The 25538-nt window shown below is 39.3% G+C and overlaps 2 protein-coding genes and 2 long non-coding RNA genes across 9 annotated transcripts in view; 1 reads left to right on the plus strand and 3 right to left on the minus strand.

Annotated features, from left to right (window-relative positions):
- Positions 1-8885: 8885 nt before the first annotated feature.
- Positions 8886-16098, minus strand: LOC134226927 (ubiquitin-like-conjugating enzyme ATG3). Its single transcript, XM_062708046.1, has 6 exons — positions 15866-16098; positions 15658-15765; positions 15426-15561; positions 10380-10717; positions 10035-10315; positions 8886-9498 (listed from the first exon to the last, which is right to left on the minus strand). Exons 2-6 carry the CDS (start codon positions 15727-15729, stop codon positions 9339-9341), a joined length of 987 nt encoding a protein of 328 aa, XP_062564030.1. The 5' UTR covers positions 15730-15765; positions 15866-16098; the 3' UTR covers positions 8886-9338.
- Positions 13439-15409, minus strand: LOC134226929 (uncharacterized). Its single transcript, XR_009983581.1, has 3 exons — positions 14717-15409; positions 14407-14664; positions 13439-14307 (listed from the first exon to the last, which is right to left on the minus strand). It is a non-coding gene; the product is annotated as an uncharacterized LOC134226929 (long non-coding RNA).
- A 513-nt stretch (positions 16099-16611) lies between the features above and the next one.
- Positions 16612-17114, minus strand: LOC134224040 (uncharacterized). The gene is made up of 3 exons (XR_009982818.1): positions 17041-17114; positions 16878-16976; positions 16612-16816 (listed from the first exon to the last, which is right to left on the minus strand). It is a non-coding gene; the product is annotated as an uncharacterized LOC134224040 (long non-coding RNA).
- Positions 17115-23127: 6013 nt separating this feature from the next.
- Positions 23128-25538, plus strand: part of LOC134226930 (transcription activator GAGA) — a 32614-nt gene continuing 30203 nt past the window's right edge. The window contains exon 1 of one of the 6 annotated variants that reach the window (XM_062708048.1): positions 23128-23554. The gene's annotated coding sequence lies outside the window, so the exon portion shown is untranslated. Of the gene's footprint in view, positions 23555-23818; positions 23836-25538 lie in introns of those variants that run through there. The other 5 variants (XM_062708047.1, XM_062708049.1, XM_062708051.1 and 2 more) reach the window with 5 other exon arrangements.

The following is a 25538-nucleotide window of genomic DNA, read 5'->3' on the forward strand; positions in this document are numbered from 1 at the left end:
CCAAAAATAGCAATAAAGCATCATCATCAGAAACTATCCGGAAAATCTCAATGCATATTGTATTTTGCACATTCTTCCTCAACGCGACAGCAACAACTGATATTATGTTTGCTAATTGGTTGAGTTTTCCAGACTCAAGCATCACAATGAAAAAAAGTTTCGATAGTCTGCTCTGTGCATCGCGCTCCACCCAATCTATCTGAATGCAAAAGCCACAACTGAACACATTCTACCTTTATGCGAAAGCAACAACTGATTTTACTTTTGCGCATTAGCTGAATTTTTCAAACTCAAGCACATCAATCAAGCATGTAGTTCAGAAACCAATTCTTTCTATCTTTTGGTTTTTTTTTCTACACATATTTTAAAAATTGTAATACAATGCTAATTAACAACTGATCACATTGTTCTGTATGCGAATGTAACAACGGATCTTGCTTTTAATCATGGTTTGTGCTTCAAGACTATCAGGCGAGCTTAAAATTCAGAATGAATTTATTTTAAAATCTTCTCTCGTCTTTAACACATTTTATCTATATATGCGTACACAATATACGAAAGCAGCCACTGACCTGTTGTTTTTTTGCTGTCATAGGCTGAGTTTTTCAGATTCAAGAACATCAAATCCACAATCAAAATCAGAAGCTTTCGGTTAATCTCTGCTCAACGTACATGTTTTACACATTCTACCTAAAGCCTAGTATGCTGCTGACAAGGAGAGCGATCAAGGAAAATTTTCTTCAATTACTGAAGTAATTTTGACATCTGTTCTAGTACGGGCGAAATGTCACTTTTTCTTCCTTTCCTATTATCAATTTTCCACTTTATCGGCCGGGATGATTTGACCCGTCGCTAGCAGAAACGGCCGTAAGATGTGTCAAAATCAATTTCATGAACTCAATACTCACATTATTTCCAACATTTAGTTCTGTTTTTCATGTAATTTAACGTTAAATTAAAATCGTTTTAGATTATAGATGTTGGCGACGATTTTAAAGGTGCCTAAAAAGTAATCTGCGCGTTTTGTTACCGTTTTGTACAGACAATATGATGGGAGGGATTATTTTCCGCTAGGAAAAGTGACAGCTCCATTGAATTTACATAGCAGGCGTTATTAGCGTTGCGAAATCTGATCTACTTGTAAGCTCCGTACTGATCAAGGATTGTCAGTAGCGATACCATTCATTGATCATTTCTTGTTCTATCTATTTGCACAGTCCGTATTAGCAACGTACTAGCCTTTAAATGCCAGGCTACAACTGATTACCTTTTTTTTCATGCGAAAACAGCATTCGATCTTTCCTGATTCAAGAACATCTATCAAGCATCAAGATGAAAATTTCATATTTCATAAATATTCTCCTCCCCAAATCATATGTTTTCGTTCCTCAGTATCGTTTTCTCACACGATGAAAATAAACATTCAACAATGGACAGGATACCTACTACCATTTTCCATATTTTACCTCTACGCGAAAACAACTGTTTAGAGAGCTTTAATAGTTTACATCTTGCATTGAACAAAAGAAAAAATCACGTACCCAAAATCATCGATCCTCAAAAGCGAATATGAAATGCTTTGACATCACGATCTGGCGCTTGGTTGCTTTTTAATTGGGTTAAAAAAAAAAAAAAAAAAAAATAGGATTGTGGTAGTGCTGGTGAAATAATGATAGTTTGCATTTCCATTGGAATTTTTGGAACGCGTTCACGGTATTGTTTACCGATGTAATACAAACGAGTCACATCTTAGCACGGTGAGAAACATCCAATGCATTTTGCAAACTATCATTATTTCACCAGCACTACCACAACCGCCTCGCAGCTTAGTGTTCATTGAGCACTTCCACAGTTATTAACTGCGAGGTTTCTAAACCAGGTTACCATTTTAGCATTCGTATATCATGAGGCTAACACGATGATACTTTTATGCCCAGGGAAGTCGAGACAATTTCCAATCCGAAAATTGTCTAGACCGGCACCGGGAATCGAACCCAGCCACCCTCAGCATGGTCTTGCTTTGTAGCCGCGCGTTTTACCGCACGGCTAAGGAGGGCCCAGATCATAACAGCTGTACTGAAATATGTGACTAATATATGTTCATGAATTGTTTTGGAATAAATTCACTAGGCGGATCTAGTGTCTTCGTGCTAGTAGATTAGTTTGGATTTGTTGCCTCAAAATATATGATAACCTACGAGTTTTTTTTTATCGGAGATAATGGTGGTTCAGGCACTTTAGTCGTACAGGAGCTGGATTCAATATTGCAAACTAGCAAGATCAACTATTGCTTTGGTGTAGTATAGAAAATGTAAGAGAAGCAGAAGATATTGTAAACTATTTTTCTTGATTTTGATGCTTGATTGTATTCTTGAAATTTAAACTCAGCACATGACAGCACAAAAAAAAGATCAGTTATTGCTTTGATGCGGATATACAAAATGTTAATACAGCATAAGGGACAGATTTTTATGCTTGATTGTATTCTTGAACCTGAAAAACTCAACTCATGATAGTATAAACAGGATTAGCTACTGTTTTGGTGTGGTATGGAAATGGTTAGATATGAGGGGCAGAAGACGTTTTGTTGACTATTTTCTTGATTATGATGTTTGACTGTTTTCTCGATCCTGAAAAACTAGTTATATGTAATTGTAGTATATAAAATGGAAGATACGAGAGGCAGAAGACATTGTCGACTTTTTTTTTATTTTGATGCTGGATTGTATTATCGAACCTGGAAAACACAAGTCATGATAGCATAAAGAAGATCAGCTATTTCTTTGGTGTAGTATAGAAAATGTACGATACGAGAGGCAGAAGACATTGTTGGCTAGTTTCTTGATTTTGATGCTTGATTGTATTCTTGAGCCTGGAAAACTCAACTCATGATAGTATAAACAAGATCAGCTATTTCTTTGATGTAGTATAGAAAATGTAAGATAGCAGAGGCAGAAGACATTGTGGACTATTTTCTTGATTTTGATGCTTGATTGTATTCTTGAGCCTGGAAAACTCAACTCATGATATCATAAACAAGATCAGCTATTTCTTTGGTGTAGTAAGGTACACTGGGGGAAGTGGAAAAAGGGGGTAAGTGTAAAAATCGACTCGAAAAATTGGAATTTTCCATACTTTACAGTTTTTAACACTCCATAACATTGTGCAAGAATATACTTTGATGCCCACACTAATACTATATTAAAATTTGTATAATACATACACTAACACGGTTAACGCATGAACTGTCATTTTTGGTTTCGCGAGAAGTTGATTTTTACATTCATAAAACCACATTTTATTTGCACCAATTGTCCCTTTTTCAAGTAAATTTATATCACAGGTGACTATTACAATACAATTAAACTTATCCCATTCAATTTGTAGTGGTTATTACCATGAAAGCAAATAATTCAAAGATTTTACACTTACCCCTAGGCATAAAACTGCTATTTAGCAAAAAAGATCTCATTTTACAAGAAAATCTTACGAAATTCTAAGACGAAAAATGCAAAACCAATTGAGTCATGTTGGTTAATATCGCGTTAAGTAAAGTAATAAGAATCAGATTAGCAATACAAGAAAGCATAAAAAATGCCGTGAACTTGTAACTGTAATTGAAAACCAAACAAAAGCATTAAACAGAATAAAAAGACAAAGCAAATCGGAAATTCGAAAATCATTGTTATCAGTGTGAGTAAGAGTTATATAAATTGATAAGTGAACGACAAAATAACAGAAAAAATAGCATGATAAGAATGGAAGATGAAGCAAAAAAAAGCAACCCCAATCGCAAAATAATGCATTATGTAAAGATAACGAACTATTTACATAATATATTTATTGTGTACGATATACCTATAAATAAAATGAATAAATAAGATAACTGAATAATTGGGACAAAAACAAAAAGTACAGATTTATAGAATATCACGATCAAACAACTAACTCTATATCTACAAAGTGTTCTATGTCACCAGCAATTATTAAGGTAATTATACAACGAAGCCACTAATCGACCATTTGGGAAACCACGGGCTTTTTCTTGTAATTTTTCATGAGCACGAACTAAGAGAACCATAACGCATATATAAGAGTGAAACAATGAAAGATGCTAAACACTCATTTTTTAGATCATAAATTTAAATTTAATTGCAAAAAATTCAGATGCGCTCGACTTGCGGATAGCGACAGTGTAGAAACGCTCTGATGAACTCCCTACCACGTTCTAAACTCGCAAATAGGCCGTTAAACGATTTACTTGCAAGCACAAGTTGTATAAGTTGTACAAGTTGCTCAAATATGGCCTCTTACTCGGATGTGGGCGGAGAATAGGCGGTTTTAGGCCATCGATGTACACCCATATCTTAGTTGAAAGATCTCGAAAAAAAACAAGAAAAAGTGTCTATGGGGTCAACGTTGTACATGCTGGGAAGAGAGTAAAATGTGGTTATTTGAAGCTTTTGTATGGTGTTTCCAGTTCCCTCACATAAAACTTGATGGCTTTAAAACGTCTAGTCTTAGTGACCTGCCTCTAGTAGAGTTATGAGCGAATTCCATGGAAAAGGTTAGACTATTGAATGGAGAAATGTACATGTTACGGAGGGCATCGCCACTTTCTGAATAGGAGAGATGCGAGGGCTGTAAATGTAATTAAAGCTGTTCAGCGAATAGTTTCAACTTGCTATGATGTCACACTCGTTATAACTCTGGGCATCATCTGTCTACATGATTTCAATACTTGTTCAACCAATTCTATTTGAAGTGAACTGTTTTTTTAAGCGGCACACTAGAAATGTGTCCAGCCCATCGTATATTTCCAACTTTTGTCATATATTGAGTACATAATCGAGTATTTCAAAAAATCTTTATTTTAATGATTTTTTGTCTAATAAAATAAGTTCATCACTTACATAATCGAGTGGCCACAACAAGGCCTTTGACAAGGATATGCTTGCGAAAGCAGTTTGATTTCAGCGCAATCTGCTGAATCTAAGTCCCGGTGAGTTGTTTGCAGTATTAAGTGCTGGTGATCTCACATAACGAACTATCGGTTCATTTTCAATTCTAGCAGTTGATGATAAAATAGTCGATTCAAGATACAATTAAGTGGTGGAATTCAATGGGATTGTATAAACTCGTCTTATGACAAGTGAAAACATTCCACTAAAAAGCTCAAAATAATTTTCTTATAGTCAATTCATTTAATTAGCTTACATATAAACAGATAACATCATCTTTACAGGATTGCTGTCCGGCATTCTTGCATTCGACCTATCGATTGTACCCTTCCAGTCACGACCACGTCGATATCGTAACACTGCTTCCTAGGCAGGCCCGGTCGCGTTCGTTTCTTCCCACAAGAATCTACATTGTCTTTGATGCATTCACCACCAGTCCACCAGTTGCTACATGTTTCAGGCGAGCGTACAGTTCTGCCACCTTTGCAAATGTTCGGCCGAATAAATAAATAGAATGGATCTGTTCACTGAATTACATCTTGCCCCGGTAATTGCATCTTGCTCCTCGTAGGACACCTTCTAGCACTTTGTTGAACAACAGGCTCGCAAGTCCATCACCTTCTCTTGGCCCTCAGCGACATTCAAACGAACTGGAGTATTCGCCCGCAGTCTCGCACACCATCCTACGTTGCTTTAATCAGTATGGTATGCTTCCCAGGAAAGCTGTTCTCGTCACAGATGGTGCGTTGGGACCTGGTATTCACGCCATTTTTGAAGAATTTGAAGTACAGTAAAATCTGGCCCGTTGTCGAGCGACCTTCAACGAAGCCGGCTTATGAACTTCTCATGAACTCATTCACTATTGGTGACAGACGAAGAAGATCATCGGGGATATCACTTTGTAGGCGGCATTACGGATGGTTACCGCTCGAATATTCTCACACTCCAGCTTGTCGCCTTTCTTATAGATGATGGGGAATATGACCCCTTACTTGCAGTCCTCCGTTCTGATCATCAGTTTGTGCAAGAAAGTGGTCAACTTTTTCGGTTCCATCTTGATGCGTTTAGCTCTGAAACCATCCTTACTAGCTTTATTAGCCATTAGCTATTGTATGGCAACCCTAACTTCCCTCAATGTAGGGGCGAATTGGGTTCCATCGTCTGCTGAACTGACGTAGTCATCTCCTCCGCTGTCTTGACTTTTATTGCCTGTGCTCTCAGCGTCATTCAAGTGTTCCTCGTAGTGCTGCTTGCACATTCCGATCACCATACGTTCGTCCGTCAAGATGCTCCCATATTTATCCTTACACATCTCGGCTCGCGGCACGAAGCCTTTGCGGGGTGCGTTGAGCTTCTGATACAACTCGCGTGTTTCTTAAGAACAGCAAAGCTGTTCCACCTGCTTCTTCCAAGCGGCGTTTCTTCTCTTGAAAAGGCGAGTCTGCTGTCTCCGTTTCCGTCTATAGCGCTCCACGATGCTGCAGCACGACCGCTCCAGGTGTACCGATACGGAAGGCTGTGCTGGAAGTAGGTGCTGCGAATGCCGAATGGCCATATTCTTGGAGACGGCGAAATCACTCTCGGCTAGAAAAACGCCGGTAGGGGTTATTGACGGCCCATGGCTTGTGGAGGCGATGAACCGCAAACGCGATGGGCTTTCGGCCTTCGAGGTGGCAACGGAACAGCTGGACGCCATCATCGACTTTGCGTCATCGAAGCATAATATCAGCAAGGACCTCAAGAGGAGCTTGCAGAAACTTCGAAAGTCGATGCTGGACGCCAAGCTGGAGAGGGCGGTCGGGACGGCCAAGTGTAAACCCGTGAAATCGGTGGAGTCGAGGTCTACCCAGACTGAGGTCCAAGGATTCGCGGACTCGGGCAAGGTCGAATCGACCGAAGGCGTGCCAGCGAAGACGGTGGTGCCAAAGTCTACCCAGACTGAGGCTCAAGTATTTGCGGGTACGTCGGGGGTGACTGCTCCAACGGAGCAGACACAAAAACGGGGGAGACAATCTCCAGGGGATGAGCTCCCTGGGGGTCGCTCCAAAACGCGGAGGGTTACTACCCCGAACAAGGGTAGTGGGGCTGGGAAGCTGAACCCCGGCCAGGTACCGGTACCAAAACCGGGGGAGGAAGGACACGGAAAGGTCCGTCCACTCAGGGAAGACGGTGGCAAGGGGTTACGGCAGGCTGAAAGTTCTCAGCCGCACCAGACCAGGGAAATAGAGGGGGATGACGCCTCCTGGACCCTGGTCAAGAACAAGAGGAAACCGAAGACGTCAAGGGCCGAAAAGAAGGCCCAGGCGAATGAGGGTAGCAAGAAGTCTAGGGTAGGCGCCAATCGCTCCAGGGGCGATGCCCTAGTCATCACGGCGGACGAGGCTAAGTACTCGGATGTTTTGAAGGCGATGAGGAGTGACGTCAAGCTCGGTGAACTCGGCGCCGACGTACGTCGAATAAGACGTACCCGGATGGGCGAGATGATCCTCGAGCTGAAGCGGGGCGTCTCGCAAAAGGGCGCCGCCTACAAGAACTTGGCGGAGGAAGTCCTAGGCGAGACGGTCAAGGTGAGGGCACTCACGACGGAGATGAATCTAAGGGTTAAAGACCTGGACGAGATCACCGAAGTCGAAGAGCTCGTCACGGCACTGCGGCGACAGTGTGAAGTGGAGACGCCCACCGCAGCCGTTCGGCTACGGAAAGGTCCGGCATGGACGCAGGTAGCATTGGTTCGGCTATCTGCAGCGGACGCCTCCAAGGTAGTCAAGTTAGGGAGCGTCAAAGTGGGATGGTCGGTATGCCCTGTGCGCATATACGAGCAACCCGAAGTTTGCTTCAAGTGCCTGGAACCGGGGCACAAGCAATGGGACTGCAAAGGCCCTGACAGAAGCAATCTCTGCCGACGCTGCGGATTGGAGGGACATAAGGCACAATGCTGCACGAACCCTCCCAATTGTTTGATTTGTTCCAGCAAAGCTGTGAACACCAAGCACCCCATGGGGGGTTCGATGTGCCCGGCGTTTAAGCGTGCTGCAAAATCAAAGTGCAGGTAACGCAGCTGGCTTGCTCGGCCTCGCCCGAGTGTTTGGTGTGCGTGGAAGAATATCCGATACGAGGGTAATGAAGATGGGTAATTTTTCACTGGTGCTTGGTGCGATTTTTCATAACCCCAACCAACTGTAAGCCCTGCTTAATTTCTCGTCCTTGACTCGACTTAGTAGATGAAATTTACTGTCCCCCAGGGCCTTTACTTAGTGTAGCCGGTTGTCCGACATTTCGCGGAAAAACATTCCGTTTCGCGGTATTCAAGCATAGCTTTTTTTACTTTTAAGAGTTTGCCATTCTTTTCTACCAACTCTTAATTTTCTCTTCTTCGGTATAAGGCAAAATCTGTTGTTTCGCCTTCTTTAAATTTTCGCATTTGCCCAGTATAAAGAAAAATGTTTGCATTAGCCCGGTATAAGGTGAAGTGTGCTGTTTCGCCTTCTTTACATAGTCGCATTTGCAAATATGTTTTGCCACAAAATATTTTTTTTTGTTTGGATTCAGATTTATACAAGTCTGCTTTACACAATGATTAGGTGAATTTTATAGCCAAAGAACACATTATTGAGCTACTTGTAACATTAGTAAAATTAAAACTGCGAATTAGTATTGACCGCGAAAAAGTTCACCGCGAAATAGTACTAACCGCGGAATGGTATACCGCCAAATAATATAAACCGCGAAATGTTATACCGCGATATGATCTGAACGCGAAGTGGTAGACCGCGAACTGGTACACCGCGGAATGTTTTACCGCGAAATGTCGTACAATCGTGTAGCCACCCGTCGCATTTTCACTATTGAGTGCAACAAATTAGCATCTTTTTCGGAGGAGATAAATCAATTAGCCTCAGAATCTTCTGGATTTTGAAAACACACTTGTTAAAGCTGCAATATTAAAATACCATTTTATTTCGCTCTGAATATTTTTCCATAACTAACAATTTTCATCATTTGCATGCATCCATCCTAAAGGTGGTGTAACGGGTGTAACCGATTCTTTACTTTTCTTCAATTCGCCTTCGCCTGTATTATACGTTCCGGTAACATCCATCAGATGAATGCTGACCGTAATATTCGTGGGATTTTCATTACTGTGATGTTATAGTTCACGTGTTAACAATTTGAAGCCCGTTTAGCTGAAGCATTCGCAGTATGGTGTATGTTGATATTGCTATGTATAATCCAAGCCAAAACACGTCATATCTAATACAAATGCAGAGGTGCGAGTGACTGGTCGAATGGAAATTCGCATAGGGACAGTAATTTATATTGTTCGTTATCTCCCAATTAATATCGTGTGGCTTTTGCATATAAATGGAGGGTAGCTTCTTACTTATTTGTAATGTTGAAATTCTGCGTAAAATCATATTCGATTGTTGGTATCACCGTCTGAACGAATTTCAAAAAGATAATCAGATACATATGCACTCCTAGTTCACCGCCGCCTTCCTCCACGGTTTGGATGATCTTTTTCATAATATCCGCATGCCTGTAAAAATGAGTAAATTATTATGAATATAGCTACTTCAATTTTTAAACTTTTAATTTAAAGAACTGTTATTCACAGCAGTAAGATTTCTAATTAGTTGAAAGTTGGATATACAATTTCCGTCAAACTTGAACGAGCGGATGCACAGCTGTGTTATTCTAACGGATGCACGTGGCGTCAAAAAACACTACGGCCATCGGCCACAATACAACCCAATGAACCGTCCAGACTACTACTGAACAAAATTTTATTCTATTTATCGTATTGTAGGAATTTTCATAAGAAATGAGATTTTAAATATATGTGACTGGGGTAACGACAGATATTCCCAGCTAGAGTATAATTTAAAGAACAAACTCAAAAACAAATTATCGCTGTATTATTTTGAAAAAACTCTAATAGAGTCTTTGTGATTACTTGAGGATATATAATCCAGCTGGTTGAAACAAAACATTACAATAAGATTGCTGTTCTAGAACAATAGCCTGCCAAATAGATCTGCCGTTTCCCTATATCGCCCACGATGCGAAACCTACTTGCAGGGGTGAACCGAAGCCATGTTAGGTCCCGGCAGATGTGGATGAGTCTCCATCGTAACAGTCTTTTTGGCGTGATCCTGACTAACATCCTCGTACATCTGCTCCACGGTAAGCGGCTTCCGATTTTCGTCGTATCCGACGACCCACAGTCGCGGAGTCTGATAGTATTTGTCGTATGTGATATGCAGATCATAGGTTCGGGTATGGACTACCGAGTCTCCATCTGTTTCCGAAGTCTTCTTGGGTATATTTTCGACGGGAGCAACGGTAGCTAGTGACTGGAAAGTTGAACAACAGAAACATTATCCAATAGAAACAATTACACAACTAGAACAGACTCACCGGATCCACCTGATCCAGCATACCACTTTCTTCGAATTCGTCCATATCGATAGCTGCACCATCATCATCATCTTCATCATTCCCATCCCCGTCTTCCAGATTATTCGGATCATCCATATCGGCGGCTACGTCATCGTCCATTTTGCCTCCCTCTAGGGTCATTTCGCACACTTTGTCTTCCAGACCAGATCCACTGGCACCGTCCGGATTGAAATGATGTGTTTCCACCCATCCACCATCCTGATCACTCTCCTCCACCAGTGTTTCCTCTCCGACATACTCCATTTGCTTGCAACGTCGGTAACATGGCACATTGCGAGTTATAAGGAATTGTTTATCTGAAAGTTTTCCATTGTTTAAGTTTTACTACAGTATAATTTTATGATACATTTTGTTTCGATATTGATATCAGTTTTTATTTTTGATATTTAAATTTTTCAGGTAGACTTTCTGTGTATGATCAATTACTAGAAGATAAGTATTAAGTTGTCTTCGCTTCTTTTGTCTTTTAATGTATACACCAATTCTATCGAGGTGCCAACATTTCAGCTCAATCGGTCTTCGGGGTACAAAGTTACAGCTTGACAAAGTTGACCATCTTGTATGAAAAACGGCTTCCGCTGCTATTATTCTGAACAGAGGTGTATGTATACAAAATTTTGTGATATTGCTTGAATGTTGAATATCGCAATCCTGAGGTAAATTAAGCACTTATGTCATGAATACCCCGGTAGAGGTTGTGATACTTGAATAATTTCTATTATAAAAACCACTTCCGTTCACTTCAGACACTAGATTTATTCTGCAGATCAAATTCATTTTTTCCATAGCTTGCTTATCTACGATAAACACCACATCTTCCTTTTTATATATTATTTTTTTTTTATACATTTTGTTTATATACGATTCTGAATTACATTATTATTTAAATTTAGTTACATTACATAATCTTTATAACGTCTAGGTATTTCTCGAATGCGTGGACCAAATGGCAATCCTTTCATTACAGTATCATTTTCTTCATCATTGAAACCTACAAAATCTTCTTCAGAAACGATACTGGCTTCATTTCCGGACGATGAGCATTCTCTTGATTCTTGATTTGTTGGACTCCGCGGAATAGGTACATCTTGTACTTTTTTCAAATGACCGACATTTCTTTCAAATTGTTTACCGGTTCCTAGATCTTCGACTGTTGCTTTAGGACCGGATCTTTGCAATACAGTATATCTGTTGCGATCAAAGGTAGTTTGCAACTTATTCGATGGTGTTAAGTGTTGCATCAATACAGTGTCCCCTTCGTGAATACTAGATTGCTTCGCATGTCGTCTTGCATCTTCGCACTCCTTCCCCTTTTTCTTTTGTAGCAAATCTCGATCCCGATAGTCAGAGCTTGGTACAGCAGTCTCAATATCTTCAATAGATGGAAGCTTAGAGCGGATCGTTCGGCCGAAACACAATTGTGTTGGCGTTTTTCCGGTAGACGAGTGTGGAGTAGTGTAATACATTATCAAATAATCTTCTAAATCTTTCTTCCAGTTCCTTTCCAAAGCGTGGCTTATTTGTAAACGTTTTAATAACGATCGATTCTGTCTCCACCAGGCCATTTTCTTGAGGCCAATACGGAGCGGAATGGTTCAAAAAAATTCCGTGAATTTTACAGTATTCTTCGAATTCTTTACCGATGAATTGTTTGGCGTTATCTAGAGTTATTGTTCTTGGATAACCAAGCCTGGTGAAAATTCGATTAAGCCTATCCACGGTATCTCGGGAAGTTATTCTCGTCATTATTTCTACCTCCTTGTATCTGCTAAAATAATCAATTATTACCAGCAGATATTCTCCCGATGGAAGTGGACCCATGAAATCAATCGCAATATCAACCCAAGGTTTCGATGGCAGTTCACGCCGACTCATTGGTACAGGTTTGCTCGGAAGTCCAACCAATTGACATCCTTCGCATTTCACAACACAGTCTTTTGCCTCTTTGTCCATAGAAGGCCACCATGCTCGATCCCTCAAACGTTTTTTCATAACTGACTCCCCCGGATGTCCCTCATGCGCCAGCTGGATCATTCTGTATCGTAAAGATTTTGGTACTACTAGTTTATTTCCTCGAACCATAGTGTCTCCCACAAATCCTAACTCGTTCTTGAATGGTTCAAACGGCTTCACTCTGGGATCATTCCAATTTCCAGATTTCAAACTTTCTTTTACAGCAATAAGTTCTAAATCTGCATGCGATGCGTTTTCAATTTCTTCTACGTCAATTGCTACTGATTCTTGAATAGCTAGAACCATAAAACTACTTTCCTGTTCAAAATCTTTTGAATTTTCAGTACAGGCAACCAATCTGGATAAGGAATCCGCTACGTTTCCACTACCCTTTCGATATTTTACGGTAAATTTAAACGATTGCAGTCGTAGAACCCACCTTTCAATCCGAGCACAAGGAGTTGAAGTTGGTGCAAATATGATTTCCAAAGGCTTGTGGTCTGTTTCAAGCTCAAAGTTTCTTCCAATTAGGTACACTGCAAACTTTTCAACCGACCAAACTAACGCCAGTGCTTCCTTTTCGGTTTGACAGTACCGTTTCTCAGTGCTAGTTAAACTTTTGCTAGCATAACATATTATTCGCGGTTCAGTATCAGACTCATCTTTGAACTGTACTAATATAGCTCCAAGTGCAACAGGAGATGCATCAGCTATTACTCTCGTTCGCAACGTGTTATCGAAATAGCAAAGCGTTTTTACATCGGAAATCGCCCTCTTAAGTTCCTCAAAGCAATGTTGATGTTCATTTTCCCATTTGAACTGATTTTGGGTACAAATCAGTGACCTAAGAGGAGCTGTTTTCGTAGCAAGGTCCGGGAGAAATTTTCCAATATAAGTGACTAGACCCAAGAAGCTCCGTACTTCTTCTGGTGTTCTGGGTTCACGGAATTTTTGAAGTGCATCAATTTTATTGATTGAAGGTCGAATTCCTTGTGGTGTCATCAAATGACCGAGAAATTCAATTTCGCTTGTCTTGTAGATGCATTTATCATGATTGATTCTCATGTTTTCTCCGTTTAGCATGATTTCCGGAATTCCTATCTCCAAAGCGATTCTCTGGATATTTACGCTTCATGGTTGAACGACATACCTTAGAATAATGTCCGATTTTGTGACACTGGTCACATTTCTTGTCACGTGCCGGGCATCTCAAATCGTTACCGTAATGATTTTTCTGTCCGCATCTGTAGCACATACCAGTGATATTTGATGTCATTTTACCTGTTCCCTGAATGCGATTAACGGCAGACTTCAGGTCCATGTTCTCCAAATTTGTTCTTCCTGCTTCTGTTATTGCTTGAGCCTGGTGTTTAATAGACTCAAACGAATTCACCATTCTAGCGACCTTGTCCAAAGTAAGGGTTTCTTCTTGTAGTAATTTTTCACGTAGTTCTACCGGCGCATGGTATACAATTTTATCGATGATCCTCAAATCGCGACTCTCTGCTTGAGTTTTTCCGAAGTTACACTTCTTAGCTTGATCTGTGCAGCGCATTAAAAATTTCGTTAACGGCTCACCTTCTCCATCTGAACGTTTGAGTGGTGCAAGTTTACAGAATTCGTTGCGCTCGAACGAATCGTGCTGCTTTGGAGAAAAATGTTGATCTAACTTCGCGATCGCTGTTTTGTACGGATCTATTCCTTTGGTTTTGTCTTCTGTTACGTCGGCACCATCTAGAGAATAAAACAAATCTTGCAACTCTAAGCCGCCTTTGGCTAATAGTAGATTTTTGCGTTTTGTAGCATTTTTTTCCTCGCTGGCGGCTGCTACCACTTCGAAATTTCGCTTCCATCTCAACCATTGTTTACGTACTTCCGTTTCCGCCAGGTGGGCGAATTTGAATTGTTCAATATTCCAGCCCTCCATGTGAAGCTGGAAGGGAGTCAGTTTTTTTTCATAACTTTTTATAATCACATTGGAAACCATGTTGCTATGGAAACCAACGTTATTTTTATATATATTTTTTTTTACCTTTTTTTTCTGCTCTATGACAGCGGCTTTTGCCTGAATTCCCACCGGATGGCGGCGGCTTCCACGCCTGTTTTTCTGCTCTAGGACAGCGGCTATCGCCCTTTCTACCAGATTGGTACGGCTATCGCCTTTTTTACTCCAATGGTACGGCTATCGCCTTTTTTACTCCAATGGTACGGCTATCGCCTGGTTCCGAACCGGCAGCGGCTATCGCCTGGTTCCTTTGTACGCTGTATTGTTCTTCCAAACCGGAAGTGACTGAACAATTAATGTGTTTAATATCCATAGGGATTATATGTACTTAATTTACCTCAGATACCACCAATGAGAATATCCAGTTGCTCCTCGTCGCCAGATGTGATACTTGAATAATTTCTATTATAAAAACCACTTCCGTTCACTTCAGACACTAGATTTATTCTGCAGATCAAATTCATTTTTTCCATAGCTTGCTTATCTACGATAAACACCACAAAGGTGAAACTAATAACATAAAAATAACAAAGGTTTTTCCTTTTCCTTCGATGGGACTCGAACCCACGACCCTCAGTACAGGGCAAAGACGACTGTCTTCCAACACACCTACAACACATCGTGCATGGACAGCAGGGGCGTGCACAACCTCTTATCACTCCGAAACATTCTACAATCTACAACAAGCTCAAAGAGCCTACTTGTAAGATGTGTAAATTGCTGGAATAATTTGCCAGTGGAAGTAAAACGTAAACCAACTATGGCAGCCTTCAAACTAGCATTATGACAAGCAATGTAATTAACAGTAGATGTACATTACAAATACATAAATAGTATCTTTGTTGCACTCACTGTATCCTAATTTGTATCTTCTAAAAGTAACCTTCCTTGACCTGTACAAGTCTTGTACTAGCAGGCTATCGTGTTTAATAAAGCATCAATTACCAGTAATGAAGTTTACGTTCATACTATACTTCTATATCAATTTGTAAGAAACAGTTTTGTTAATTGTATCGAAACAACTTGCTACCCTACCAATTGCTCACCTTTGGGCAAATAGGACTTAACCCTAGACTCATCGCCGACCGCCCAAGACCAAGTGGGACAATGGTGCGTTAGGTGGTCTCCGGCTGCTACGAATTCTTCCGGTGTCAGTACACCCGTTTCTCGAAACTTAGATTCCTAAAAAACACATAAATCCAAAAATCAAACAAAAGAAAACAAAATGCAATTTGTAATTTTATTTGTTCAGTTTTACGGGATCCTTTCGGTACAGACCTTCAAAATTGGCGTTAGATATTCCGCGACTCCAAGAGCGGTTCCTTTGACCGAATTGATTACGTTCTGCATGATTTAAATAGTGATTTACTTTCTGTAACCGGATACCTATAATAAAGGATGTTCAGACCTCGTCTCAATTAGCGACTCGAAACGCAATCACTTTCAGATCCAACACTATCTCGCATGTAATTCAAACGATATTTACCTAGATACACTTTTGTGAGTCACTTACGATCTGAGACTAGGAAGAACTTGCAGTCACTAATCGGACCGGACCAATATTATTATTATTACGATTATTACCGACCAAAAGTAGTTTACGTTCTTTTCGTCTGCTTTATTTGCCTGCCAACTGCGGATGGGTAAACAGCGAACGGATTCGGATCGTTCGGATACAAAACAGCAAACCATCAGCAAAGCAAAAAGCAACACATCGCCAAGGTCCTTAAATTTCAAGGTTCACTGACTTTGTCAGCTGAGCTGACGTCTTCTTTGTCCCAGCAGTGCACGGAAGTGAAGTTACACTGAAAAAAACTTTGTAGTAGAAATTACAATTTTGTGGTAAAATAGGGTAAAATTAAGAACCAAGAGAACAGTACACACAAAAAAAAATCGTTGGTAAAATTAAGAGAAACGTTGGTAAAATTAAGAAAATCAGTTAGTGATTTTCAGTAGAAAGTATAAGACTGTTAAATTTACAATTGCAAAAATGTCACTTCGATAGAAACTTTTACAAGAGCCGACTTTTCAAAGTAACATTATCTTCTCAAAGCTAAATGTGTATTTTACATTTGAATTAACTAGTGATTCTTTCGAAATAACAAAAGGTGCGCTTTCAATTTAAGTGGAGTATGTCAAAATAAAACATTACATGTATTTCAAAGTAATGATTCTGTTTTAGTTTTATTTATTTATTTTCATGGTTTGAATTTCTATTATCTAAAATTTGTGTTCATTATTCACGCATATTATAAAAGAAACAGGTCTGCCTCAGTCGAAAGCGTTGAATACTTTGATTGATGGTGCTCTGGGATTAGCCGAAACTTCCACAAGTTTGCTGCAAAGACGAGTTCGTCCGACAGCTATCGATCCTCAAAGGTCATTCAATACGAGATGAATGTACGTCGGCAGAGGGGTGCCTTAGTTCTGATCTGGCCTGGTGAGGATGAGACGGATGATTATTATTCTGACTATTATTAACAAATATATTTTGCTACCTGCTGCCGAACGATTTTGTTGGTGGCCATGCAATAGATTCATTCCCCATGCATCCGATTAGATATAATCCGAGCTCCGTTATTAGTTTCGATAAGCATCTGCAAATATATAACACGAAATTGACTTCGGATTCTAGTTAGGTACATTAAATTCCATTCTTACCTTTAATGTGCTTCAATTTCCTCAGTTTTCCCCGTTTTTTCAGTAGCTCTATTTTTTCGCCGTCAGCAAAACAAAAAAAAATTAATGACAGTAAATCCTCGAGTGAGGTCAGTTGCCAGATATTTTTATAGACAGCGCTGCCAAATTTTTAGAAATTATCAAGCTCGTTTGAAATCTTTCGATCTCTCAAAAGAAAAATTTCAACTGTTGAAATTACAATTTGTTATTAAGAAATCATTCCTTAAATTGAAAGTTTTTCTCTCACGTTAAGTGTTTCATTATTCAAATTAACAAAAATTGCTATATTTTCAAAATAACAGTATGATATTTTTAGAAACACAATTATTTTTTTCTCTGTGTACCGACGTTTTTCAACCGAAGGGACAAATCGCTTAATTTCATCATAAATGTAATAAACCTGACTAATATTATTTTCAATTTTACCACAAAAATTGTTATTTAGCATAGACTCAAACAAAATAGTTGATTTTACCACACATTTTTACTATATTTTCAGTAAGAATAACCATGTAAGCGGTTGAATAAACTATTTTTATCGTAAAATAGAGCATATTCTAGTTATTTTAAGACGATTGGCACTCCGGTTTAAAAACGTCGGTACTGGTCTCAATATTACCCCTAAAAAGGTAGTTTCTACCTGGGTACTGCGGATAGAGTTGCTTTTCTGCGCTCAAGCGAGCAGAGGGATATTTTGAAATCACTCCCATAAACAAAATTATTTTGCAGTTACTTGGCTGTCAAACATTTCCCGCTCTCTGAATTTCTCTTCCCACGCTGCATGAGAGCGCACAAATGCGCAAGACTCTACATGACTTTACAATTGTTTACATACATTCATGCTCCAATCAGCTGCTGGATCTCGTGAAATTTCGTAACGAGTGCTTTTTAGTTGCATTCCCACTAATTTTCCACTCGAAATATAATGTGAGAATATTTGTTACAAAGAATACAAAACTCAAACAAATTTTATTTTTATTTTTTTTCCAAAATAATAACAATCTTATATATAAAAATGAAATGGTCTGTGTTCGTATCCGCATAACTCGAAAACGGCTGGATGGATTTTCTCCATTCCTTCAGCAAGTATGACCGTTATCGTTTCCGACGGGTTTATATGATATTTCCTCAGTCGAAAATCATTAGTGAAGTTGAGTAAATCGCGAAAAACTTAAATAAAGAATCGTATGGAAAGTTCGCAAGGCCCATTTTAGCCTACTATGCAGGACAACGTCTGCCGGGTCAACTAGTACTTCTCAATATTAGATCAGAAACGAACATAACCACAATCTTCAATGTTTGCACCACCCAGGTTTCTACTATAAAATTTTTCTCAGTGTACGCAAAATAGGCCTTTTCATGTGACGTTTAAGGCTGTGAACCACGAGGTGAACCATTCCACCGATTCGTTTAACTTTTAGTTAAAATTTGACACTTTGATGGTTATTTTCCCATAGTGGTTAAAATTTTACTCCGAGGCCTATACCCATTTGAGTTTTGACAGATTGATAGTTATTCGGAACGAAATGAATTTGGCGCCAATTTTCTCACGAACAAAGTTTAACTATTGAACTGTCAAATCTAACCAAGCTCCGGAGCAGGGTTATTTTTAACCACGGCGAAATAACCATCGAACTGTCAAATTTTAACTAAAAGTTAAACGAATCGGTGGAATGGTTCACAGCCTAAGACTGTGAATCATTCCACCGATTCGATCGTTTAACTTTTATACTATGACACACTGGTGGTATTCGTACCATGGTACAAGTTGTACTACTAGTGTGTCACCTTGTACCATGCTGGTACAACGTGGAAAACCAAGGGGCACGACACAAGACAATTCTCAAAAAAATTCCCATACCTTTCATAGGATTTTTTGAAATATTTTTTCCGACTATCTTGGACTATCTTCTGGGATTACAAATGCTTAGAAACGGATATTTTAGGATATTTTCGTGTAGCATACTGTCAAGATGCTGTCAGAATGACAAACAAAGAGGAAATAATATCCTTGGTTTTCTTTTGATACTGTTCTACACAATACCTCTTTAGATTTTTTTTGCCAAACAAGTGCAATAATCGGCACCGATGTCCACCTTCGATGTACGTGGGTGAGAATATGTATGTATGTTTGTTGTCGGTGTGCTCGAAGGTAAGTTATTTCAAGTCATTTAGTGATAGACATGGTGATAGAGACCGTCACTATCACGGCTTGCGATCGACGGATGGCGAGATTGCCACCTGGAAGTCGATGTTGTGTGTTTTGAAACGCATTGCGCGGTAGCATAAGTCTGAGCGATCTCAATAGTTCTTATTCCCCCTTATGTTTTGCTCAATTGCGGGGCGGGGGATGCGGACTAGAGGAAGGATTTGTGAAATACTATATGACACCCAAGATGACCTTATCCCCACACTACCTGAGAACCTCCTCAAGTATCTTAATGCAGGTTTCCATTAACCCTTTCTCAAGAAAAAATACACTAATAAAAATCCACACATTTTTATTGGCAAAAATCTAAAGAAATTCACAAATAAATTTTATGTGTGCGTTAATAACCACCCGCTATAGGAAAATCCACATAAAGGTTATTAGTTAATAACGGTTATGTGTGTTTCTACATATATGCTATGCGAATTCAAATAGCCGTTATGTGGGAAATGCTATAGTCAAAATTTATGTGTGCCACACATAATGGATATGATTGGATTTTTGTCAGTGTAGATTCTTGTTTGTTTTTGTGTATCTCTTTTGTATCCTTTCATCACATCGTTTTGCCTTTTCACATCTGACTTGACTTGCCAAATTTTGACATATGCTTGAAAGGAATATCTGGAAATATAAAGAGTTGGAAACAGATAAATATAAGGGGTCGTATACTTATTACGTAAGCAATTTTTCTGAATTTTTCGAATCCCCCTCCCCCCATGTAAGATTTTTGACGTAGGACTTACGTCTCTCTTTACTATACCGGGTGTCATTTCAAAATATTCAAATCGACCGCGTTACGCTGTGTTGAAAGATTTTAAACGTTAATAGCGTTCGTCTCAGTGGACGGATTTCTGCGGTCAGCCCGTCAATGAACAGATTTCAAGTATGCCTTTCATGTCCATGCTTGATAAGACCCGAAAAACTTGTTTCAATAGGCATGAAACTGTTTTCAATGAAAAACATTGAGATCAAGGGAACCTATAAATATGGGTACCGCATAATTCTTGCATCATTCCATTACCACATTCTGATTGGTGCAGACACCAGCGAATGAGCAGCCGCTGGGTCTGCCGAGAAGCCATAAAATAGCGCAACGCGATTTTTTCCTTTCATTCTGACCGGGACAAGCGAAGCAACCGCATCATCGATTGAACAGCACTCACGCCTTTTAGCAGGGAATCGAAGCCACCATCATCAGCCGAAACCTAGCCAGTACAGCAGCAGTCCACCCTACAGACCCGACAAAGCAGCAATGCTGAGCAGATACCGGCAGCAGCAGCAGAGTCGAGCCGAGACCGGCCGGCATCGGTGATGAGCCGAGACCGGCCGGCATCGATGATGAGCCGAGACCGGCCGGCATCGATGATGAGCCAAGACCGGCCAGGATCGGTGATGAGCCGAGATCGGCCGGCATCGGTGATGAGCCGAGACAGGCTGAAGAAAAGCCACATGATGCAGCATGTATGTCCAAAAAACAAACGGTTCTTCAGAGAGCCAATGATAGAGATCAATATCAAAGCTTTCAATTCCCTTCGGGATAGAAATTGCAGGGTTGTTACGGAGATCCTGAAATATTTTTCACGCCAAATCCGCGCCGAATAAAATTAAATCCACGCCATTTCCGCGCGACATGAAAATCCTTTCTGTGCCAAATCCGCGCGACCCAAAACTAAATTCTAAGCAAATACACGTTAAATATCAATGTTAAATATTACGCACATTACAACAATTTAGTGAACGTTTTTTTTCGAGTTCATTTTCATAATATTACTGATTTTAAGTATATGTTTTAACTTCAACGTTACACACGTTTGTACAAAATTGAAAATAGGATTAAGGAAAAAGCAGTTGATATAACAACTCATCTAGATGGTCCTTCTTGGAATTTCTGAAGAAGTCGCTCCAAAATTGTCTGCGGGTGTTTCTCCGAGAACATCTGTGGAAATTTCTCCATTCTTGCAAAAGGTTCCCCGGAAATTTATGCAGGAAATTTTCGGAAATTGTATGTGGACACCCCTAATTAATTCCAACAGAAATCGCTTGGGAAATTCTAACAGAAATTGGTTGGTGACTTCCTGCTGAAAAACTTCCGAAAAATCTGTTGTTAAATTTTCAGGATTTTTCACAGAAATTCTTGTGATCATAGCTAAATAAACTTCGAAGGAAATCGCAACGTGAATTCTTGCGGGAATTTCTCGGGAATCTCTGCAAAAACTCTTCCGGGAAAACATTTTTTAAAATTTTCAACATTTTTTTTTTCAAAGTCAACATCAAAAACAATTTCTGCGGAAGCATTTAAAAGACGGGTGTTCAACAGACATGTTTTGAATGCGACATGCTTCAGAATGGTTTAAAAATGACAACAAGTGGCGCCCCTCTCCTCATAACATTTGTTTAATCTATGCTCAAGAGTGTAACCATGGAATTCAAACAGGGTTTGTTAATATCCGAAAATTGATGTTAGTAAATAACTACAAACGTTAATTTTGTTCTCGAAAACATTTTCTAACGAGAATAAAGTCCATCTAGATAGACATAAAACTAATTTTCAAATAAACGTCCTTAGATATAGAATTTCATTTGTTGAAATACTCCTAAAACTAAATCCGCACAAAGTCCTAAAATCGTTATGTAAATCCGCGCCGAATCCGCGAAAACCACAAAATCCGCGAAAATCGCGAAATCCGCTTAGTCGTAAAAACCCTGAAATTGTACTTGGGTGCCAAATCCAATATTCTAGAGATAAAATTTTATGCGTGATTTTCATAAATAGCGTTAAAACTAACAGTGGATAATTTTTCTGACTTAACCGCGAAGTGGACAAAGGACTTCACTTGACCATGCCTTTAAAGATTCATAAGATGTTCAAATCTTTCACATAATCTTATTTGGATAAAAAACCACCGATAACAGCTCAAACATTAATAAACTATCAATCGATTTTTCATCAAAATTTAATGGTTAATTTTATGTTTAATGTTTTTAAAATTTAATGTTTTGGCATTGATAAAAAAATATGTAGAAAAACATTGTTTGATTCTCAAAATTTGAGTAGTTCCACTTTTTTTCAAAAAGTGAGTAAAATTTCCGTGGGAAAAAAAGAGACGGCGATACAAAACTACTCACCGGTGAGTAAAATCAAAATGAGCGTGTAGGGTTTTTGGCGATTTTTTTCAAAAAGGCGGAAGTGTCGTGCCCCTTCACGGAGAAACACGTTTACTCATTAATGGGTACTTTTTCTTTGCTATCTCTGTCCCTCTGCTGAAAAATTTACCCATTTTGGGAGAATAAGTGGATCTACTCATTTAAATGAGTAAATCCACTTATTCTTCCAAAATGGGTGAATTTTTCAGCAGAGAGAAAGAGATAGCAGAGAAAAAGTACCCATTAATGAGTAAACGATTTTTACCGGGTTGCCGACTTCCGAATTCTAACTTGGTGCTACGCCGACAATATGCGGTATGGACAGCCTCAGTCGGTGAGTAGAATGAAACAGACGTGTAGTAAAATATGTATTGAATTTCATCGCGTATATACAGTGATTTCAGTCTTTCATGCGTAAGTTTCAAGCATTATGACAATAAAGTTTTGGTGTAATGTTATCGCATTCACACTCACGGAGACTTCTTCGTTGTTCCACGCAGGCTCTCTTCGGTGCAAGAAGCACATCCGTATATTCCTTTTCGTTCTTACCAAGCAAACTAATTCAACTCATTGCCAACACAAACACATCCACATTGTATACTGCCATTCATCGTCAGCAGTCAGCAGAGCACCAATGCTGTTAGTGCTCTCTCCCTCTCGCACTGAAATCGATTTTTTCTCGCAAGCGCTCTACTCTACTCCTGACGATGCGGCCATCATCATTCGTTTCGAGACTGAAATAAGTGGAAGCGCTTTCTCGAAAAATTAATATCGCTCTACTGCTGAGGTCGTTCCTTCCAGAGGGAGCATAAAATTCAGCGCAAGAGCATAGCTCTGAGTCGAAGATCATCGTTTAGTGAAGGTGGTGGGAGCTTGGCTCTTTTCATCCCTTGTTTCCAAGACACAAAATAATCTAGTGTGAAGTGCATTTTGAAAGTGTTTTGTGATATCAGGAAGAGAAAATTTTGATCATAGTAAGCAGTGATCGTGGCCGTCGCGCGAGCAGAACGCGATTCCATTTTTTCGGGAGTGAGTTTTTCTGTGTGGCCCCGAAGTATATCGCCTGCTTGGATTGGGTACATTTTTGCCTAAAAACCCACTCAAACAGGCCATATCCGTCGTTGAAAGAATCGCGAATCGCAGGTTTGAAGCAGAAAGTTTCATTTTTTCGTATTTCTACGCAGTTTTGGACGTACTGTGGTGGATAAAAATCAAATAGAAAATTTTGTTCGTGTGGCCCTCTTTTTTTTTCGGTGGCTGACGACGACGTCGTTGTTGTTGGAGAGACATCTTGGGAAAGTAGAAAAAGAAGCAGTCTGTGGCCAGAGCAGGCAAGAGCTGTGAAGAGTGCGCTCTGTAGGACGGTGTGGTGGACGATTCGCTCCCGGAAACCCCCGGAGCAGTGGAACAAATCCCTCTTTTGAGTAATGATGGGCAATCCAGAATTCTGCGGGGTATTTTGATCTGATTTTTTTGCAATCAAAAAATCCTTTTTGAATTAATTTTACGTTCGATTTTTCTTGTTCTCATTCGAAGAAGAGTGAGTGCCGTGAGCGTCGTCTACTTCGTTTCGTTTCATTGGTTGGTCGTAGTGTGCGAAGTGAGGCAGAAGCTCAGCAAAAATCGTAAAGGTTACGTGAAACGCAGTAGGGGGAAAGAGAAGGGAGAAGTACTGTGTGAAGGCAAGCAAGCATCGTAGTAGCGAAGCAGAGAAGAGTAGTGGTGTGAGAGGCGAGCGTACGCAGAGGGTCGTCCAGTGTTGCCAAAGTGAAAGAGTGTTGCAATGGAAGCGCGGGTGTTGTATTCGGCTGGAGATTGTAAACAAGAGCATTATTCTCTGTTTATGTCGATGATGTTGATCTCCCGTTTAATGCTCATGATCTATTGCTGCTTTCCTTAGATTTGAATGCATTTATGTTTACATAATTAAATTAACATAGCTTTTAAATTATGTGAAGTTTTATCATTCTAGAAGTGGAATAATTTAATAAAAACTTTTAATTATTCCACGGTTAAACGGCTAAACTATAACAAATCTATAATATTCTTCTGTGATGTCTGTGCTTACAGTCCATCTCGACAATACTGCAATTTTATCCTGACCAACAAAATGTACAAACAAATCTGATTATTCTTCCTTGACCTGATGTAGAGGTAACTAACAGGTTTACGTATAGTTAATACCTACATTATAATTACTATTGAAAACCCGACAATGCGCTTATGCGTGATGTGATAACTTCTTCAATTTTAGTTAAATATAGTGAACTCTTCCTTGTTCAATGTTTTATCACTCGTAAATCCTGGCTCCTTGATCATTTTTTTGGTAGTTTTGTAAATGGTTTTTGTCGTAGTACGTGACGCGCATATGCTAGATAAGTGTATTTAAGTCCCATGACAATTGGCTGTACGAACTTTAAATGTAGAAAACGAAGCTAATATAGAATTTTTTGCCGAATCAAAAGGAACATTCAACGTGTTCAACTTCAAATGATTGGAACAATCAATTTGGTACAACCTCGACCAAACCGTTGATTTCGGTTTCCCAAAATCAATATTATCGTAGAAGAATAATGAAATTTTGTATTAAAACATGATTCCGGTTCCGTTACGCTTCAGGGTAAATGGGCCTTTCAAATAAACAATAATTTGAACAAAAACTTTGTTTTACGAGAAAGTATAAGTATAAGTATATTTATTTGTTACGATAGCCTACCAGTTACAGGACTTTTACTTAGGTCAAGGAAGTTGAAGGAAGAAAGGCAAAAATCGATTCATACGAGGAAAGATGCACTATAATGTAGAAGGGTAATTAAACTAAATTTAAAATCAAATTTTCTTATTATATCTTCACCACCAAATCTAAGGTTTTATATCTTGAGTTATTCGTTTCATTAAAAAAAATTGATATCCAATGCTTTATATGCCTAATAGTCTGCCCACACTAAAAATTCGATGGAAATACATATTCTTCAAAACCAATAATAAGATGCTTGAGCATATTTCTTAATGCTCATATCTCGCGTAACATATGATTACGGCTTATAAACCAAAACCATGATTTTTCATTTTCTAGCATAAACGATTGCTTTGTAAATGATTCTTTATCGTAGGTAAAACTCCGTAC

The sequence above is a fragment of the Armigeres subalbatus genome, chromosome 3 (assembly GCF_024139115.2).
Source record: "Armigeres subalbatus isolate Guangzhou_Male chromosome 3, GZ_Asu_2, whole genome shotgun sequence".
Taxonomy (NCBI): domain Eukaryota; kingdom Metazoa; phylum Arthropoda; class Insecta; order Diptera; family Culicidae; genus Armigeres; species Armigeres subalbatus.